The sequence below is a fragment of the Mustela nivalis genome, assembly GCF_964662115.1.
Source record: "Mustela nivalis genome assembly, chromosome: 5".
Classification (NCBI taxonomy): Eukaryota; Metazoa; Chordata; class Mammalia; order Carnivora; family Mustelidae; genus Mustela; species Mustela nivalis.
Window position 1 is genome coordinate 157,365,964 of NC_139024.1, and position 21,873 is coordinate 157,387,836.

Consider the following 21,873-nt stretch of genomic DNA (forward strand, 5'->3'; position numbering starts at 1 on the left):
TTATGCTGCATGAAATAAGTCAAGCAGAGAAAGTCAATTATCATATGGTTTTGCTTACTTGTGGAGCATAAGGAATAACATGGAGGACATTAAGACAAGGAAAGAAAAAGTGAATTGGGATGAATTGGTGGGGGGAAACGAAGCAAGAGAGACACTGTGGACACTGAGAAACAAACTGAGAGTTTTGGGGAAGAGAAGGGTGAGGGATGGGTGAGCCTGGTGGTGGGTGTTAAGGAGGGCAGGTATTGCATGGAGCACTGGGTGTGGTGCATAAACAATGGTCTTAGAGCACTGAAAAATGAAATAAAAATAGAGCTACCCCATGACCCTGCAATTGCACTACTGGATATTTGCCGCAAAGATACAGATGTAGTGAAAAGAAGGGCCACATGCACCCCAATGTTTAGAGCAACACTGTCCATAGTAGCCAAACTGTGGAAGGAGCTGAGATGCCCTTAAACAGATCATTGGATAGCGATGTGGTACATATATGGAATGGAATATTACTCAGCCATCTGAATCCTCACCATTTGTGTCAACGTGGTTGGAACTGGAGGGCATTATGCTAAGTGAAAGAAGTCAGAGAAAGACAATTATCATATGGTTTCACTCATATGTGGAACATAAGGAGTAGAGCAGAGGACCAGAGCAAAGGGGAAGGGAGGGAAACCCGAATGGAAAGAAATCAGAGTGGGAGACAAACCATGAGAGTCTCAGGACCCCAAGAAACAAACTGAGGGTTACAGAAGAGTGGGGGTGGGGGTGGGGTAACCAGGTGATGGGCAGTACGGAGGGCACGTGTTGTGATGCACACTTCGTGTTATACACAACAAATGAATTGTTGAACAGAGCATCAAAAACTAATGATGTGCTGTATGCTGGCTAACTGAACATAATAAAAAAATAAAATTATGTTCTAAAAAAATTCTAGTTAGTTGATGTACAGCGTAATATTAGTTTCAGGTGTGCAATATAATGAATCAACACTTCCATACAACATCTGGTTCTCTTCACAAGTGCACTTCTACTCCCCATCACCAATTTAACCCACCCACACTCCCACCTCCCCTCTGGTCATCATCAATTTGTTCTCTAAGGTTAAGCGTCTGTTTCTTGGTTTGCCTCTCTCTCTTTTTATGTCCCTTTGCTCATTTGTTTTATTTCTAAAATTCCACGTATGAGTGAAATCATATGGTATTTCTCTTTCTGTGACTGACTTATTTCACTTAGAATAAATACTTTGTAGCTCCATTCATGTTTTTGCAAATGGTGATTCCATCCTCCTTTTTGTTGTTGTTATGATCTTGTTCTCTCTTATGGCTGAGTAATATTCCATTACACGTAAAATATATATGTATGTATATATGTGTGTGTGTGTGTGTATATATATATATATATAGATAGATAGATATATATATATCTCATATCCTCTGCATTTTTCAAGGCAATGCAAATCAATACTATAATGAGATAGTATGGTATTGGCACAAAAGAGACACATAGATCACCGAATACAGAACCAGGAAATGGACCCTCAACTATATGGTCCACTAATCTTTGGCAAAGCAGGAAGGAAGATCCAATGCAAAAAAGATATTCTCTTCAACAAATGGTGCTGGGAAAACTGGACAGCCACATACAAAAGAATGAAACTGGACTATTTTCTCACATCGTACCAAAAAAACAAAATCAAAGTTGGTCAAAGACCTAAATGTGAGACAGGAATTCCTCAAAATCCCAGAGCAGAACACAGTCAGTAACCTCTATGACCTTGGCTATAGCAACATCTTACTACACACATCACACAGGCAAGGGAAACAAAAGCAAAAATGAACTATTGGGACTTCAAGATAAAAATCTTCTGCACAGCCAAAGAAACAAGCAACAAAACTAAAAGGCCACCTATGGAGGAGAGAGAAGATTTTGGAAATGACATATCATATAAAGGTTAGTATCAAAGATCTATAAAAAAACTTCTCAAACTCAACACGCAAAAAATAAAAAATCCAGTCAAGAAATGGACAGAAGACATAAAAAGACATTTCTCCAAAGAAGACATCCAAATGGCCAATAGACATGTGAAAAAATGTTCCACATCACTCAGCATCAGGGAGAGACCAATCAAAACCACAATAAGATACCAAATTACACCAGTCAGAATGGCTAAAATTAACAAGTCAAAAAACAACCGATGTTGGTGAGGGTGCAGAGAAAGGGGAGCCCTCTTTCACTGTTGGTGGGAATGGAGAGTGAAACAGCCACTTGTAAACGGTATGGAGATTCCTCAAAAACTAAAAAATGGAGTTACCCCATGACCCAGCAATTGCACTACTTAGCATTTATCCAAAGGATACAAACATAATGATTGAAAGGGGCCCCTACACCCCAAAGTTTAAAGCAGCAATGTAATAAAACAGACAAAGAACCCAGATGCAACTGGCATTGAATAGATAAAGAAGAGGTGGTGTTGAGAGACTATGAACTCTGAAAAACCATCTGAGGGTTTTGAAGGGGTGGGGGGTGGGAGGTTGGGGGAACCAGGTGGTGGGTATTAGAGAGGGCACGGATTGCATGGAGCACTGGGTGTGGTGCAAAAACAATGAATACTGTTATGCTGAAAAAAAAGTAAATTAAAAAAAAAAGAAAAAATAATATATAAAAAAAGGAAAAAAATAATATAAAAAAAGAAAAAAAGAGAAGAGGTGGTATTAAGAAAGGGAAAAATGAAGGGGGGAAATGAGAGGGGGAGACAAACCCTGAGAGACTATGGACTCCAGGAGACAAACTGAAGGTTTCAGAGGGGAGGAGGGGGGATGGGTTAGCCAGGTGATGGGTATAAAGGAGGACATGTATTGCAATGAGCACTGGGTGTTATATGCAGACAATGAATCATGGAACACTACATCAAAAACGAATGAAGTACTGTATGGTGACTAACATAACATCATAAAAAATAAGGGTTTCAAAATCTAAAAAAGAAGAAGAGATGGTTTATATATACACACAATAGAAGACTACTCAGCCATCAAATATTTGAAAACTCGCCATTTGCAATGATGTAGATGGAACCAGAGCATATTATGCTAAGTGAAATGAGTTAGAGAAAGACAAGTGTCATAGGATACTTCATTACATACAGAATTTAAGAAACAAAACATATATATTTTTTTTATAAACATATATTTTTATCCCCAGGGGTACAGGTCTGTGAATCACCAGGTTTACACATTTCACAGCACTCACCAAAGCACATACCCTCCCCAATGTACATAAAAAATTAAAAATTAAAAAAAAGGAATATAATTATTAATTATCAAAAACTGCAAAAAAAAAGAAAAATTAAATTGTTTCCTTAATTTCCAAAAAAAGAAAAAAAGAAACAAAACAGATGTACATAGGGGAAGGAAAGGATAAATAAGATAAAACCAGAAAAGGAGGCAAACCATAAGAGACTCTTAACTATGGGAAACAAACTAAGGTTTGGGGAAAGGGAAGTTGGGGGGGGTGGGGTAACTTGGTGATGGACACTAAGGAGGTCACCTGATGTTATGAGCACTGGATGTTGTATGCTACTGATTATTCACTAAATTCTACCCCTGACACTAGTAATACACTATATGTTAACTAACTTGAATTTAAATAAAACCTTGAAAACAAACAAAAACCACACCAAAAAACAAAAACAAGCAAGAACCTACAATGAGATATCTCCTCACAACTATGAGAATGGCTAAAACCAACAACACAAGAAATAACAGTTCTTGGTGAGGATATAAAGAAAAGGGAACCTTCTTGCACTGCTGGTGACTATATAGTCTAACCCGTATTGCAGAGCATCAAGAGGAGTGCATATGGGTAGACTGGGGACTTAGCAGATCTAGTTAAAGGATGATGGCTCTAGGATTGTGAAGAAGGAAACAATGGAGAAATGGGAGATACCAAAGAGAAATGATTGTTATGTCTTGGTAATGGTTTTGATGTGCAAAGCTTGGAGGTAATGGTGTAAGATACGGTTCATTGTTTCTGATCTGCACACGTAAACAACAGGGGACTGTCTTCATTAAAATAGGGAGCGGATGAGGAAGATTTTTGTATTGAAAAGGAAGAGCAGGTGCTTGGCTTGAATGTCTTGGGTTTGAAATGCTTATCATATACTCAACAAGAGAAAACAATTTTAAAAAGTCATCTGTATGAGGCATATTCTTGTTTTCATTTGTTTTTGCACCTTAAATTTCTTACTAATTTTTCTGAGAAAAGCAGCTTTTTAAGCACCATATTTTTAAAGTTATTCCTTTTCTCATTTATTTGAAATGCTGTATTTAGTAAACACATGAAAATTATATAAGAGCCATATTCTGTACTTATTTTTTTAGTTACTTTTCACTGTTGGTGGCACCTTCTAGGTTGAAATTATTCTGCTTTGTTAACTTGATACAGCCACACTTCTCAGCTCACGTCTCCAGCCTCATTTTGTGTGTGTGTTTTTACTTTATATTGTAATCATATTAAACTCCTTGTAATTTAACATGAAAATGTTAAACATAATATGAAATACTGTAAAGCTTTGTTTTGTAACCCTTTCTATGTTGCCTGAATGTTGCCTCATCTGTATCCTTACATTGCTAACTGCAAATTATTACTTAAGTGTCTGGGTTGAAGGGTCATTTCCTCCAGCAACTAGAGTATTTCTTCAGTAGGGTAACTGTTGACTACTTTTCTTCTGAAAAGTCCTCTTTAGAGGAGACCCTGCATGTTTGGGGCAGAACTTGAGACAAATAAGGATTTTCCAAAAGGAGAAAAAGGAGAAATGCTGTCCATGGGGAGTAAAATGATGAATTAAACATAGTGCAAGAAATGAAACTTAGCTGATATTTCAAGTCTCTAGTATGAGATGTGCACACCTAACTAGTTTAAGCCTGCTAGATTAGAGGCAGATACTACATGTTTCAAGCAACTCTGGAAGGAGAACATGATGCATATCAAGGTGTGTGAGAGTGAAGTTACGGACGGCTTGGGTGATGATGGGAATTTTTGCCTTGAGGTCTTGGGCTATATAATGATAAAAATGTAACGGGGGGCACCTGCATGGCTCAATCAGTTAAGCATCTGCTTTTGGCTCAGGTCGTGATCCTGGAGCCCCAGGATCCAGCCCTGCATTAGGCTCCCCACTCACTGGGGAGGCTGCTTCTCCTCCTGCTCCTCTCCCAAACTGGTGTTCTCTTTCTTTCTCACTCTCTCATAAATAGATAAATAAAAATATCGTTTTTTTCTAAATTTAAATTCAATTAGCCAACTTATAGTACATCATTAGCTTCAGATGTAGAGCTCAATAATTCACCAGTTGTGTATAGCACAGTGCCCATTACATCATGTAATTTCTTTAATGCCCGTCACCCAACTACCCATTCCTCCCATCCTCCCTCCCCTCCAGCAATCTTCAGTTTGTTTCCTATAGTTAAGAGTCTCTCAGTTTGTTTCCCTCTCTGATGACTTCCTACTCAGTTTTCCATCACTTCCCCTATGATCCTATGCATTGTTTCTTCCAGATATGAATGAAACCATATGATAGTTGTCTTTCTTGGACTGACTGACTTTGTTCAGCATAATACCCTCCAGTTCCATCTGCATCGATGTAAATGATAAATATTCATCCTTTCTTATGGATGAGTAATATTCCATTTTATATATGAACCACATCTTCTTTATTCATTCATCTGTCAACACACATCTTGGCTCTTTCCATACATTGACTCTTGTGGACACTGCTGCTACAAACACTGGGGTGCATGTTCCCCTTTAGATCATTACATTTGTATCTTTGGGGTAAATCCCTAGTAGTGTAATTACTGGGTGGTCAAAATTATATAGATGCTTGAGCACCTGGGTGGCTCAGTGAGTTAAGCCTCTGCCTTCAGCTCAGGTCATGACCTCAGGGTCCTGGGATCGAGTCCCGAATTGGGGGGTGTCTCTGCTCAGCAGGGGGCCTGCTTCCCCCCCCCCTGCCTGCCTCTCTGCCTACTTGTGGTCTCTCTCTGTGTGTCAAATAAATAAAATCTTTTAAAACATGATAAAGATGCAGAAATCCCAAACTAAGATGGTAGACAATGGTTGGTAGTAGAACAAATAACATAAATAGGAAGGTCAATCACCCAAGTGTCCTCAAGGAACAAAGTCCATCGAGTGAAGTTCTGGAAAGCAAAGAGGTTTTTAATTTAAATAAGGTATCTTACAGTCTCAGCATTGCTTTCTGAAAAGAGGAAAACATTTCTAACTTTTGGTAGAATACAGTGAAATCATAAGAGCCTGAAAAATAAGAAAATCAGTTCAAACCTTATTACCATCTTCAAGAATAGAGGCTCAGAAGATTCTTATCACAAAGGAGTACTTATTTTTTGTAGAAAAAGATTCTTGGGATCACCCTCTTGAAGGCCTCCTTCATATCTTTATTTCTAAGGCTGTAGATGAGGGGATTCAACATGGGTGTGATGATCCCATAGAAGAGGGAAACCATCTTTCCCCAGTCCTTAGAGGTGGATGAAGGTGGTTGTAGGTACATGTATATACCTGTTCCAAAAAATAGAGACACCACCACCATATGGGACCCACATGTCCCAAAAGCTTTTCGTCGTCCTTCTGCTGACCTGATTCTCAATACTGCATGAGTTATGAAGCCATAGGAAATGAGGATCAGTGTCACTGGAATTAGCAGAATTAATACACTAAAGAAAAAGAGTTCAGCCTCAATAGGCTTTGTGTCAGCACATGATAACTTGAGAAGGGCAGGCACCTCGCAGAAAAAGTGATCCACTTCTTTGTGACCACAGCGTGGCATGTTAAGGGTCAAGGAAGACTGCAACACTGAGTTACTGAAGCCAGTGAGCCACGAGAAGCCTACCACCCTTAAGCAGAACCAATGATTCATAATGACTACGTAGTGCAGGGGTCTGCAGACTGCCACATATCTGTCAAAGGACATGACAGCCAGGAGGAGACACTCAGTAGCACCCAGGGCCAGGAAGATAATGAGCTGGGCCACACAGCCACCATAGCTGATGGTCTTTTTGTTGCGACAAATATTTATCAACATATGAGGGACCGTGCTTGTGGTATAGCACAGATCTAAGATGGAGAGATTAGCGAGGAAGAAATACATGGGTGTGTGAAGTTTGGGATCCAGAATGCACACCATCATTATGGACACATTGCCAAAGATGGTGATTGTGTATGATATTAATAGGAGCAAAAACAGAGGCATTTGTAGCCAGGGCTTGTCTGAGAAGCCAAGTAGTATAAACTCTCTTGAGGAGCTCTCGTTAGCCCAGTTCATGATGACTCACTTATTTTTCATTCCTAGAAAAATATAAAATAGAAAAGTAATCAATACATAATTATTGAATACTCTTATTGGAACTGAACCAAATTTGATTATTATAATGAATAATTAAACACCAAATATAATTTGTAGTCAATTAAATAGAACCCCTGTGAAATACAGTATGATTCTTTTAGGTTAGAAAGTAGTTCCCCTGTTTTTTAGTAGTTATGTTCAATTAAATTGATGAGGTAGAGCATCAGTTTTAAATGATAAAGTATATAATTTCTATGCAGAGAGCACAGACAACTAAGTGGTAAAAGACATTTCAGTTCTCCCTTTTCTTATGTGTGTACAAAATATTGGTCCTAGATGATTTGATTCAAGGTAGAAAAATTACGGCTGACATAATTTATTGTGTTAACCACAGGTGAGACATCTTTATATATCTTTTTAAAATTTTTTATTCAAATTCCAGTTGGTTAACATACAGTGTAGTATTAGTTTCAGGTGTGCAATGCAGTGGTGGAGCACTTCCATACACTACCCAGTACTCATCAGGACAAGGGCACTCCTTCATCCCCAACACTTGACCATCGAATCCCTCCTTGACTGACATGAGACAGACACTGAAAAACAGATGTGAACTACATGTTATTGCTACTGTGACTCAGTGACCATAAATGATCTGCATACTCGGTAGTGGTGAGGCCAGGACTTAAGGGCAATTCTTTTTTCTATACCATGTCTCCCTCCAGGTATGCAGAGAGCACCGCGAGATTGACTACGGCCACACAGCGGTGCTTACACATGAAAAAAGACCATCAAGAATCATATTATCAAGTTAATTTTTCTCAGTCTGTGGAAGTGAAGTGATCAGGCACGTTAATGATGACCCGAGTTCTTCGAAGTTTCTTCAGTCCACTTTGTGTTTTTAAAGGCAGATCATTACTAAGACTTAACCCCATTTGAATTTACAAGCACGAAGGGAGGGAGTGAGTGCGGCTAGACAGAGGGTGAGGCACTGAAGACAGGCTAGCACGACAGAGACAGACCTACCTGACACGGGGCGGACTGGCTTTTCCAGAGGGAGAACAGGCCACTGTACACCTACACCAGTGTGAGGCGAGATAGCTCTAAGAACTTTAACCCCTTTCAGGGCACCTGGGTGGCTCAGTCCACTAAGCCTCTGACTCTTGATTTTGGCTCAGATGATCTCAGGGTTCTGAGACTGAGCTCCACACTGTGCCTGGTTAGGATTCTCTCTCTCTGCTCCTCCCCATTGCTTGTGCATACACTCTTGTCTCTCAAAAAAATTTTAGAGGAGAATGGAGTTGGGAGAAATTGCAAGGGGAGGTGAACCATGAGAGACTATGGACTCCGAAAAACAATCTGAGGGGTTTTAAGTGGTGCGGGAGGTGGGAGGTCGGGGTACCAGGTGGTGGGTATTATGGAGGGCACGGATTGCATGGAGCACTGGGTGTGGTGAAAAAATAATGAATACTGTTATGCTGAAAATAAATTAATTAATTTATTTAAAAAGAGAAAGAAAGAAAAAAAATTTTAGAAAATATTTTTACCCTTCTGTGATACATGGGTTCAATTTCAGCTTTCTAGCAACACATATATATTATTCCTTGATAAATAACAGCAATACACCTTCAGCTGAAAAATGCAAAAGGATATGAGATTTGACTGTTGTTGGCATACATGTAAATTTAAAATTTTCACAGGAAATATTATGATACATAAAGATAAAAGCAAAGTGCCAGATCAAAAATGTGCAGTGCTTATGTCAAAAATGATTGCTATCTTAAAACAAAGAATTATTACATAGGGGGACCTGAGTGGTTCAGTCAGTTAAGCGCCTATTTGGATCAGGTCATGAGCCTAGGGTCCTGGGCTTGAGCCCTGCATGGGGCTCCCTGCTCAACAAGTAACCTGCTTCTCCCTCTCCCTTTACCCCTCCACATGCAGATACTTTTTCTGTCTCTTTCTCTCAAATAAATAAATAAAATCCAAGAATATATTTTTAAAGATTTTATTTATTTATTTGACAGAGACAGTGAGAAAGGGAACACAAGCAGGGGGAGGGGGAGAAGGAGAAGCAGGCTTCCCACCGGGCAGGGAGCTCAACATGGGCCTCGATCCCAGGACCCCGGGATCATGACCTGAGCCGAAGGCAGATGCTTAACTACTGAGCTACCCAGGCAACCCCCTCAGAGAGAATTACTACATAATAATTATGAGACAAGTCCAAAAATCCAATAAATAAACAACTTGGGGGAGGAAAAAATATGAAGCAAAATTAGAAATAGAAAAGATATACAATTTTTCTGTCATTAAGGAAACACAAATCAAAATAACAAGGAAGTATCACATTATCTACTCATTTGGTAATGGTAGAAAAAAATCACCTTTAAAAGTTAGCTTTTAGCAAAACAGCCCCTGAATCTACCACCTGCCCATGTTCCATTTCTGAGGTGTCTGATCCTGAGCACACTGGTGATCACCCTTCTGCCACATTTAGAATGAATATCTGCACTGGTAATGAGAGTTACTGTGAAGCTCGAATAAGGCGGTGCACAGGTCTGAAGTCATGTGTGCCTCAGACAGCAAGCATTGAGTGAGTGTGAGCTGCTCGTCACTTAGAGTATCGTGGATACCAGTCATTGGTACTAATCAATAACACAATAATGGGCCATTATTTCCGCTTGGCATGCACATCAGAAGACATATGACCGGATTTACTGTTGGTGGTGCCAACACTAATTGTAAATTTATATTATAATGTGAGACAATTAAATATGTCACTTTTTCTTTGCTTCTACCATTATACTGAGACCATAGTTTCCAGTAAATGAAAGTCAAATCAGTGGGTAGTCGGGGTACTGGGTTATCTGAAAGGTGTGGGCCATAAGATGACTCTACTCAGCATCGGTATTTTCTTCTCTTTTTTTCACATCTTCTGCTCTCCCCACATTTTGTATGACAGTGGAATCTACTCGTTCTAAATCCTCTTTTCTATTATCAGAAAACTGGACTCCTCCCTTGACAAGCACACATTCGTTTCACGGTCATTTTACGGTCTCTCCTATTTATATATCTTGCACTAATCAAAAGAAACCTTAAATACCACTATTCCATGTTTTGCTTAAAAACATCCCACTGACGGTTTTAATGTTTGGTGATATGATGGTCAAATGTGCATTCTAAAGGGCTAAATGATAACCAGGGTGGTTTGAATCACTGAAAATATTTGACATCTATTTTAAGATCCCTAGCAAACAAACCAAATACTGATGACTTCACCAGAGGCAGGAACGTGGGTGAGGTGACCAGAGGACAGAATTCCTTGCTTCAGCCATTACTCACCTTTCTTTCAAGTATCAGAGAGATACCTGTGCCTTTCTGTGTGCGCTCTTTCTGAGACATGGTCGACATATGCAATTCCCTTTTGAATTCTCAAGCTTTGTAACATTCTTATTCAATGACCTTTTTCCCACAGATCAGAATGGCATTGGCATGTAACCTGGGTTGTATCGTGAATATATAATATGAGAAAAGTCCTTACAATGAAATAAAAGTGATTTATAGGTATGTCTTCAGTTGCTGGAGCATGTTTGACTGATTTTGGCTCTGCTCATGAGATTCCTAGTGAAGTTTACAGGGAGAAGTTGATTTTATCGGTACCAGCAACATTGGATAAGACATAGAGAAAGGATATCCCTTTAAGGGCTAACTATTCCTACATGCTGCATCCTCTATTTTAGCGCTAGGGATTCCAGAGTCTCTTGAGTTTAATTGGTCATTGTGTCCAGAGAGGAAATAATAAGCTCTATCCTCAACTGCACAGGCACACAGGTGGTTCACAAATGCTAAAGCCAGGGGAAATACAATAATCAGAAAGTATAAACATAAACTGGGAAAAAATGTGGAGGTATTTACTCATGAAAGCAAAAGGGTAAATGAACTTATAGCCCAAATTCCATTTAAATGGGTTCATGGTCAGAGAGTTATTCTACTCATAGTGTATATGGAAAAAAGTATTCCTGTTTTTCATTGATGAATATGAATATGTTTAGATTGTACCCATTAGTGATATTCAGCTTAAATAACTATATCAAACCAACCCACAACATGTAAATTATCACTTCGACTTTTAAGGTTACCATGAATCCATCAAGGCAGAACTAGTAGAAATGATGTGGGATTACCATAAGACTAGATTTTGAATATAACTTGATTTTGTGCGATTTATACCTTAATATGTGCTCACCTAAGACTTGAATACAATAAAGAAAACTGAAATCGTCCTTTCTGATGGAGGCATAATACTCCATAGTGTATATGGAGTATATCCATTCATCCGTTGAAGGGCATCTTTGTTCTTTCCACAGTTTGGCGACCGTGGCCATTGCTGCTATAAACATTGGGGTACAGATGACCCTTCTTTTCACTACATTTGTATCTTTGGGGTAAATACCCAGGAGTGCAATGGCAGGGTCATAGGGAAGTTCTATTTTTAATTTCTTGAGGAATCTCCGCACTGTTCTCCAAAGAGGCTGCACCAACTTGCATTCCCACCAACAGTGGAAGAGGGTTCCCATTTCTCCACATCCTCTCCAACACATGTTGTTTCCTGTCTTGCTAATTTAGGTCATTCTAACTGGTATAAGATGATATCTCAATGTAGTTTTATTTTGAATCACCCTGATGGCTAGTGATGATGAACATTTTTTCATGTGTCTGATAGCCATTTGTATGTCTTCACTGGAGAAGTGTCTGTTCATATCTTCTACCCATTTTTTTAATATGATTGTCTGTTTTGTGTGTGTTGAGTTTGAGGAGTTCATTATAGATTCTGGATATCAACCTTTTGTCTGTACTGTCATTTGCAAATATCATCTCCCATTCCGTGGGTTGCCTCTTTGTTTTCTTGACTGTTTCCTTTGCTGTGCAGAAGCTTTTGATTTTGATGAAGTCCCAACAGTTTATTTTCGCTTTTGTTTCCTTTGCCTTTGGAGACATATCTTAACTTTTTATTTTATAAACATATATTTTTATCCCCTTGAAAGAAGTTGCTGTGGCTGATATTGAAGAGATTACTGCCTATGTTCTCCTCTAGGATTCTGATGGATTCCTGTCTCATGTTGAGGTCTTTATCCATTTTGAGTTTATCTTTGTGTACGGTGTAAGAGGATGGTCGAGTTTCATTCTTCTACATATAGCTGTCCAGTTTTCCCAGCACCATTTATTGAAGAGACTGTCTTTTTTCCACTGGAAGAGATTATGCTGAGTGAAATAAGTCAAGCAGAGAGAGTCAATTATCATATGGTTTCACTTATTTGTGGAGCATAACAAAAAGCATGTAGGACATGGGGAGTGGAGAGAAGGGGGTTGGGGTAAATTGGAAGGGGAGGTGAATCATGAGAGACTATGGACTCTGAAAAACAATCTGAGGGTTTTGAAGGGGCGGGGGGTGGGAGATCGGGGTACCAGGTGGTGGGTATTAGAGAGGGCATGGATTATATGGAGCACTAGGTGTGGTGAAAAAATAATGAATACTGTTATGCTGAAAATAAAAAACAAATTAAAAAAAACCAAACTAATGTGTACTATACAGTGGCTAACTGACCATAATTTTAAAAAGTCTGGTTTTTTGGTTTGTCTCGTTTTTTCCCTTTTTTCATTTGCTTTATTTCTTAAATTTCACATATGAGTGAAATCACATGGTATTTGTCTTTCTCTGGTTTATTCTCTTAGTATTATACCCTCTAAATCTGCCCATATTGTTGCAAATAGCAAGATTTCCTTTTTTATGGTTGAATAATATTCCATTATATTTATATACCACATCTTCTCTAGCCATTCACTTATTGATGGGAACTTAGGTTGCTTCCATAATTTGGATATTATGCTGGGTAATGTGGGTATTAATGCTGTAATAACCATACAGATGCATATATCCCTTCAAATTAGTGATTTTTTAAAATTTATTTTTTATTTATTTTCAGCATAACAGTATCCATTATTTTTTCACCACACCCAGTGCTCCATGCAATCCATGCCCTCTCTAATACCAACCAGCTGGTACCCCCAACCTCCCACCCCCGCCACTTCAAACCCCTCAGATTGTTTTTCAGAGTCCAGAGTCTCTCATGGTTCACCTCCCCTTCCAGTTTACCCCAACTCCCTTCTCCTCTCTAACTCCCCATGTCCTCCATACTATTAGTTATGCTCCACAAATAAGTGAGACCATATGATAATTGACTCTCTCTGCTTGACTTATTTCACTCAGCATAATCTCTTCCAGTCCCGTCCATGTTGCTACATGGAAGTTGGGTATTCATCCTTTCTGATGGAGGCATAATACTCCATCATGTATATGGACCACATCTTCCTTATCCATTCGTCCATTGAAGGGCATCTTGGTTCTTTTCACAGTCTGGCAACTGTGCCATTGCTGCTATGAACATTGGGGTACAGATGGCCCTTCTTTTCACTACATCTGTATCTTTGGGGTAAATACCCAGGAGTGCAATGGCAGGGTCATAGGGAAGCTCTATTTTTAATTTCTTAAGGAATCTCCACACTGTTTTCCAAAGTGGCTGCAACTTCATAAAATCTACCTATGAAAAACCCACAATGAATATCATCCTCAATGGGGAAAAGCTGACAGCCTTCCCTTCGAGATAAGGAACACGACAAGGATGCCTACTCTCACCACTCTTGTTCAACATCATTAGTTTTTGATGCAGTTTTAGTTAGTTGTGTGTAACCCCCAGTGTTCATCACAACACTTGCCCTCCTTAATGCCCATCACCCAGTTACCCTATACCCCTACCCCCTCCTTTTGTAACCCTCAGTTTGTTTCCTGGAGTCCAGAGTCTCTCATGGGTTGTCTCCCTCTCTGATTTCTTTCCATTCAGTTTTCTCTCCCTTCCCCTGTGGTCCTGCACACTATTCCTTATGTTCCATGCATGAGTGAAACTATATGATAATTGTCTTTCTCTGATTTACTTACTTCACTTAGCTTAATCCCCTCAAGTTCCATCTCTGTCAATGCAGTGGTAGGTATTCATCCTTTCTGATGACTGAGTAGTATTCCATTTATATATTAACACATCTTCTTTATCCATTTGTCTGTTGAAGGGCATCTTGGCTCCTTCCCCAGTTTGGATATTGTGGACATTGCTGCTGTGAATATTGGGGACCATGTGCTGCTTCTTTTCTATGCATCTGTATCTTTGGGGTAAATACCCATTAGTGCAGTTGGTGGGTTGTAGGACAGTTCTATTTTTAACTTTCTAAGGAACCTCCAAGCTGTTTTCCAGGGTGATTGCATCAGCTTGCATTCCCATGAACAGTATAAGAGGATTCCCCTTTTTCCACAACGTCATCAACACTTTTTGTACCCGTCTTATTATTTATATCCATTCTAACTGGTAAAAAGTGGTATCTCATTGTGGTTGTGATTTGTATTTCCCTGATGCCAAGTGATGTTGAGCTTGTTTACATTTGTCTGTTAGCCATTTGTATGTCGTTTTCGAGAGGTGTCTGTTCATAACTCCTGCCCATTTTTTGGACTGGATTATTTGTTTTTTGGGTGTTGAATTTGAGAAGCTCTTTATAGATCTTGGATAGGAGCCCCTCATCTATTCTGTCCTTTGCAAATATCTTCTTCCATTCGGTGGGTTGCCTCTTAGTTTTCTTGATTATTTCCTTTGTTGTGCAGAAGCTTTTTTTTTTATTAAATTAATTTATTTATCCCCAGGGGTACAGGTCTGTGAATCACCAGGTTTACACACTTCACAGCACTCACCAAAGCACATACCCTCCCCAATGTCCATAATCCCACCCCCTTCTCCCAAACCCCCTCCCCCCATCAACCCTCAGTTTGTTTTGTGAGATTAAGAGTCACTTATGGTTTGTCTCCCTCCCAATCCCATCTTGTTTCATTTATTCTTATAAAAAATAAAAAATTAAAGAAAATTCTAAAAAAAAAATTAATTTATTTTCAGCATAACAGTATTCATTATTTTTTCACCACACCCAGTGCTCCATGCAATCCGTGCCCTCCATAATACCCACCACCTGGTACCCCGACCTCCCACCTCCCGCACCACTTAAAACCCCTCAGATTGTTTTTCGGAGTCCATAGTCTCTCATGGTTCACCTCCCCTTGCAATTTCTCCCAACTCCATTCTCCTCTAAAATTTTTTTGAGAGACAAGAGTGTATGCACAAGCAATGGGGAGGAGCAGAGGGAGAGAATCCTAACCAGGCACAGTGTGGAGCTCAGTCTCAGAACCCTGAGATCATCTGAGCCAAAATCAAGAGTCAGAGGCTTAGTGGACTGAGCCACCCAGGTGCCCTAAAAGGGGTTAAAGTTCTTAGAGCTATCTCGCCTCACACTGGTGTAGGTGTACAGTGGCCTGTTCTCCCTCTGGAAAAGCCAGTCCGCCCCGTGTCAGGTAGGTCTGTCTCTGTCGTGCTAGCCTGTCTTCAGTGCCTCACCCTCTGTCTAGCCGCACTCACTCCCTCCCTTCGTGCTTGTAAATTCAAATGGGGTTAAGTCTTAGTAATGATCTGCCTTTAAAAACACAAAGTGGACTGAAGAAACTTCGAAGAACTCGGGTCATCATTAACGTGCCTGATCACTTCACTTCCACAGACTGAGAAAAATTAACTTGATAATATGATTCTTGATGGTCTTTTTTCATGTGTAAGCACCGCTGTGTGGCCGTAGTCAATCTCGCGGTGCTCTCTGCATACCTGGAGGGAGACATGGTATAGAAAAAAGAATTGCCCTTAAGTCCTGGCCTCACCACTACCGAGTATGCAGATCATTTATGGTCACTGAGTCACAGTAGCAATAACATGTAGTTCACATCTGTTTTTCAGTGTCTGTCTCATGTCAGTCAAGGAGGGATTCGATGGTCAAGTGTTGGGGATGAAGGAGTGCCCTTGTCCTGATGAGTACTGGGTAGTGTATGGAAGTGCTCCACCACTGCATTGCACACCTGAAACTAATACTACACTGTATGTTAACCAACTGGAATTTGAATAAAAAATTTTAAAAAGATATATAAAGATGTCTCACCTGTGGTTAACACAATAAATTATGTCAGCCGTAATTTTTCTACCTTGAATCAAATCATCTAGGACCAATATTTTGTACACACATAAGAAAAGGGAGAACTGAAATGTCTTTTACCACTTAGTTGTCTGTGCTCTCTGCATATAAATTATATACTTTATCATTTAAAACTGATGCTCTACCTCATCAATTTAATTGAACATAACTACTAAAAAACAGGGGAACTACTTTCTAACCTAAAAGAATCATACTGTATTTCACAGGGGTTCTATTTAATTGACTACAAATTATATTTGGTGTTTAATTATTCATTATAATAATCAAATTTGGTTCAGTTCCAATAAGAGTATTCAATAATTATGTATTGATTACTTTTCTATTTTATATTTTTCTAGGAATGAAAAATAAGTGAGTCATCATGAACTGGGCTAACGAGAGCTCCTCAAGAGAGTTTATACTACTTGGCTTCTCAGACAAGCCCTGGCTACAAATGCCTCTGTTTTTGCTCCTATTAATATCATACACAATCACCATCTTTGGCAATGTGTCCATAATGATGGTGTGCATTCTGGATCCCAAACTTCACACACCCATGTATTTCTTCCTCGCTAATCTCTCCATCTTAGATCTGTGCTATACCACAAGCACGGTCCCTCATATGTTGATAAATATTTGTCGCAACAAAAAGACCATCAGCTATGGTGGCTGTGTGGCCCAGCTCATTATCTTCCTGGCCCTGGGTGCTACTGAGTGTCTCCTCCTGGCTGTCATGTCCTTTGACAGATATGTGGCAGTCTGCAGACCCCTGCACTACGTAGTCATTATGAATCATTGGTTCTGCTTAAGGGTGGTAGGCTTCTCGTGGCTCACTGGCTTCAGTAACTCAGTGTTGCAGTCTTCCTTGACCCTTAACATGCCACGCTGTGGTCACAAAGAAGTGGATCACTTTTTCTGCGAGGTGCCTGCCCTTCTCAAGTTATCATGTGCTGACACAAAGCCTATTGAGGCTGAACTCTTTTTCTTTAGTGTATTAATTCTGCTAATTCCAGTGACATTGATCCTCATTTCCTATGGCTTCATAACTCATGCAGTATTGAGAATCAGGTCAGCAGAAGGACGACGAAAAGCTTTTGGGACATGTGGGTCCCATATGGTGGTGGTGTCTCTATTTTTTGGAACAGGTATATACATGTACCTACAACCACCTTCATCCACCTCTAAGGACTGGGGAAAGATGGTTTCCCTCTTCTATGGGATCATCACACCCATGTTGAATCCCCTCATCTACAGCCTTAGAAATAAAGATATGAAGGAGGCCTTCAAGAGGGTGATCCCAAGAATCTTTTTCTACAAAAAATAAGTACTCCTTTGTGATAAGAATCTTCTGAGCCTCTATTCTTGAAGATGGTAATAAGGTTTGAACTGATTTTCTTATTTTTCAGGCTCTTATGATTTCACTGTATTCTACCAAAAGTTAGAAATGTTTTCCTCTTTTCAGAAAGCAATGCTGAGACTGTAAGATACCTTATTTAAATTAAAAACCTCTTTGCTTTCCAGAACTTCACTTGATGGACTTTGTTCCTTGAGGACACTTGGGTGATTGACCTTCCTATTTATGTTATTTGTTCTATTACCAACCATTGTCTACCATCTTAGTTTGGGATTTCTGCATCTTTATCATGTTTTAAAAGATTTTATTTATTTGACACACAGAGAGAGACCACAAGTAGGCAGAGAGGCAGGCAGGGGGGGGGGGAAGCAGGCCCCCTGCTGAGCAGAGACACCCCCCAATTCGGGACTCGATCCCAGGACCCTGAGGTTATGACCTGAGCTGAAGGCAGAGGCTTAACCCACTGAGCCACCCAGGTGCTCAAGCATCTATATAATTTTGACCACCCAGTAATTACACTACTAGGGATTTACCCCAAAGATACAAATGTAATGATCTAAAGGGGAACATGCACCCCAGTGTTTGTAGCAGCAGTGTCCACAAGAGTCAATGTATGGAAAGAGCCAAGATGTGCGTTGACAGATAAATGAATAAAGAAGATGTGGTTCATATATAAAATGGAATATTACTCATCCATAAGAAAGGATGAATATTTATCATTTACATCGATGCAGATGGAACTGGAGGGTATTATGCTGAACAAAGTCAGTCAGTCCAAGAAAGACAACTATCATATGGTTTCATTCATATCTGGAAGAAACAATGCATAGGATCATAGGGGAAGTGATGGAAAACTGAGTAGGAAGTCATCAGAGAGGGAAACAAACTGAGAGACTCTTAACTATAGGAAACAAACTGAAGATTGCTGGAGGGGAGGGAGGATGGGAGGAATGGGTAGTTGGGTGACGGGCATTAAAGAAATTACATGATGTAATGGGCACTGTGCTATACACAACTGGTGAATTATTGAGCTCTACATCTGAAGCTAATGATGTACTATAAGTTGGCTAATTGAATTTAAATTTAGAAAAAAACGATATTTTTATTTATCTATTTATGAGAGAGTGAGAAAGAAAGAGAACACCAGTTTGGGAGAGGAGCAGAAGGAGAAGCAGCCTCCCCAGTGAGTGGGGAGCCTGATGCAGGGCTGGATCCTGGGGCTCGAGGATCACGACCTGAGCCAAAAGCAGATGCTTAACTGATTGAGCCATGCAGGTGCCCCCCGTTACATTTTTATCATTATATAGCCCAAGACCTCAAGGCAAAAATTCCCATCATCACCCAAGCCGTCCGTAACTTCACTCTCACACACCTTGATATGCATCATGTTCTCCTTCCAGAGTTGCTTGAAACATGTAGTATCTGCCTCTAATCTAGCAGGCTTAAACTAGTTAGGTGTGCACATCTCATACTAGAGACTTGAAATATCAGCTAAGTTTCATTTCTTGCACTATGTTTAATTCATCATTTTACTCCCCATGGACAGCATTTCTCCTTTTTCTCCTTTTGGAAAATCCTTATTTGTCTCAAGTTCTGCCCCAAACATGCAGGGTCTCCTCTAAAGAGGACTTTTCAGAAGAAAAGTAGTCAACAGTTACCCTACTGAAGAAATACTCTAGTTGCTGGAGGAAATGACCCTTCAACCCAGACACTTAAGTAATAATTTGCAGTTAGCAATGTAAGGATACAGATGAGGCAACATTCAGGCAACATAGAAAGGGTTACAAAACAAAGCTTTACAGTATTTCATATTATGTTTAACATTTTCATGTTAAATTACAAGGAGTTTAATATGATTACAATATAAAGTAAAAACACACACACAAAATGAGGCTGGAGACGTGAGCTGAGAAGTGTGGCTGTATCAAGTTAACAAAGCAGAATAATTTCAACCTAGAAGGTGCCACCAACAGTGAAAAGTAACTAAAAAAATAAGTACAGAATATGGCTCTTATATAATTTTCATGTGTTTACTAAATACAGCATTTCAAATAAATGAGAAAAGGAATAACTTTAAAAATATGGTGCTTAAAAAGCTGCTTTTCTCAGAAAAATTAGTAAGAAATTTAAGGTGCAAAAACAAATGAAAACAATAATATGCCTCATACAGATGACTTTTTTAAAATTGTTTTCTCTTGTTGAGTATATGATAAGCATTTCAAACCCAAGACATTCAAGCCAAGCACCTGCTCTTCCTTTTCAATACAAAATCTTCCTCATCCGCTCCCTATTTTAATGAAGACAGTCCCCTGTTGTTTACGTGTGCAGATCAGGAACAATGAACCGTATCTTACACCATTACCTCCAAGCTTTGCACATCAAAACCATTACCAAGACATAACAATCATTTCTCTTTGGTATCTCCCATTTCTCCATTGTTTTCTTCTTCACAATCCTAGAGCCATCATCCTTTAACTAGATCTGCTGAGTCCCCAGTCTACCCATATGCACTCCTCTTGATGCTCTGCAATACGGGTTAGACTATATAGTCACCAGCGGTGCAAGAAGGTTCCCTTTTCTTTATATCCTCACCAAGAACTGTTATTTCTTGTGTTGTTGGTTTTAGCCCTTCTCATAGGTGTGAGGAGATATCTCATTGTAGGTTCTTGCTTGTTTTTGTTTTTTGGTGTGGTTTTTGTTTGTTTTCAAGGTTTTATTTAAATTCAAGTTAGTTAACATATAGTGTATTACTAGTGTCAGGGGTAGAATTTAGTGAATAATCAGTAGCATACAACATCCAGTGCTCATAACATCAGGTGACCTCCTTAGTGTCCATCACCAAGTTACCCCATCACCCCCCCCAACTTCCCCTTCCACAAACCTTAGTTTGTTTCCCATAGTTAAGAGTCTCTTATGGTTTGCCTCCTTTTCTGGTTTTATCTTATTTATGCTTTCCTTCCCCTATGTCCATCTGTTTTGTTTCTTAAATTCCGTATGTAATGAAGTATCCTATGACACTTGTCTTTCTCTGACTAACTCATTTCACTTAGCATAATATGCTCTGGTTCCATCTACATCATTGCAAATGGCGAGTTTTCAAATATTTGATGGCTGAGTAGTCTTCTATTGTGTGTATATATAAACCATCTCTTCTTCTTTTTTAGATTTTGAAACCCTTATTTTTTATGATGTTATGTTAGTCACCATACAGTACTTCATGAGTTTTTGATGTAGTGTTCCATGATTCATTGTCTGCATATAACACCCAGTGCTCATTGCAATACGTGTCCTTCTTTATACCCATCACCTGGCTAACCCATCCCCCCTCCTCCCCTCTGAAACCTTCAGTTTGTCTCCTGGAGTCCATAGTCTCTCAGGGTTTGTCTCCCCGTCTCATTTCCCCCCTCATTTTTCCCTTTCTTACTACCACCCCTTCTTTTTTTTTTTCTTTTTTTATATTATTTTTTTCCTTTTTTTATATATTATTTTTTCTTTTTTTTTTATTTATTTTTTTTCAGCATAACAGTATTCATTGTTTTTGCACCACACCCAGTGCTCCCTGCAATCCGTGCCCTCTCTAATACCCACCACCTGGTTCCCCCAACCTCCCACCCCCCACCCCTTCAAAACCCTCAGATGGTTTTTCAGAGTCCATAGTCTCTCAACACCACCTCTTCTTTATCTATTCAAGGTCAGTTGCATCTGGGTTCTTTGTCTGTTTTATTACATTGCTGCTTTAAACTTTGGGGTGTAGGGGCCCCTTTCATCATTATGTTTGTATCCTTTGGATAAATGCTAAGTAGTGCAATTGCTGGGTCATGGGGTAACTCCATTTTTTAGTTTTTGAGGAATCTCCATACCGTTTACAAGTGGCTGTTTCACTCTCCATTCCCACCAACAGTGAAAGAGGGCTCCCCTTTCTCTGCACCCTCACCAACATCGGTTGTTTTTTGACTTGTTAATTTTAGCCATTCTGACTGGTGTAATTTGGTATCTTATTGTGGTTTTGATTGGTCTCTCCCTGATGCTGAGTGATGTGGAACATTTTTTCACATGTCTATTGGCCATT

The 21,873-nt window shown here is 39.5% G+C and overlaps 2 protein-coding genes across 2 annotated transcripts; one reads left to right on the forward strand and one right to left on the reverse strand.

Annotated features, from left to right (window-relative positions):
• Positions 1–6,385: 6,385 nt before the first annotated feature.
• Positions 6,386–7,351, reverse strand: LOC309865374 (putative olfactory receptor 2B3; the record flags this gene model as incomplete). Its single annotated transcript, XM_082731654.1, has 1 exon — positions 6,386–7,351. Exon 1 carries the CDS (start codon positions 7,325–7,327, stop codon positions 6,386–6,388), a length of 942 nt encoding a protein of 313 aa, XP_082587780.1. The 5' UTR covers positions 7,328–7,351.
• Positions 7,352–16,808: 9,457 nt separating this feature from the next.
• LOC309865375 (putative olfactory receptor 2B3) lies at positions 16,809–17,774 on the forward strand (the record flags this gene model as incomplete). The annotated part of the gene is made up of 1 exon (XM_082731655.1): positions 16,809–17,774. Exon 1 carries the CDS (start codon positions 16,833–16,835, stop codon positions 17,772–17,774), a length of 942 nt encoding a protein of 313 aa, XP_082587781.1. The 5' UTR covers positions 16,809–16,832.
• Positions 17,775–21,873: the final 4,099 nt, after the last annotated feature.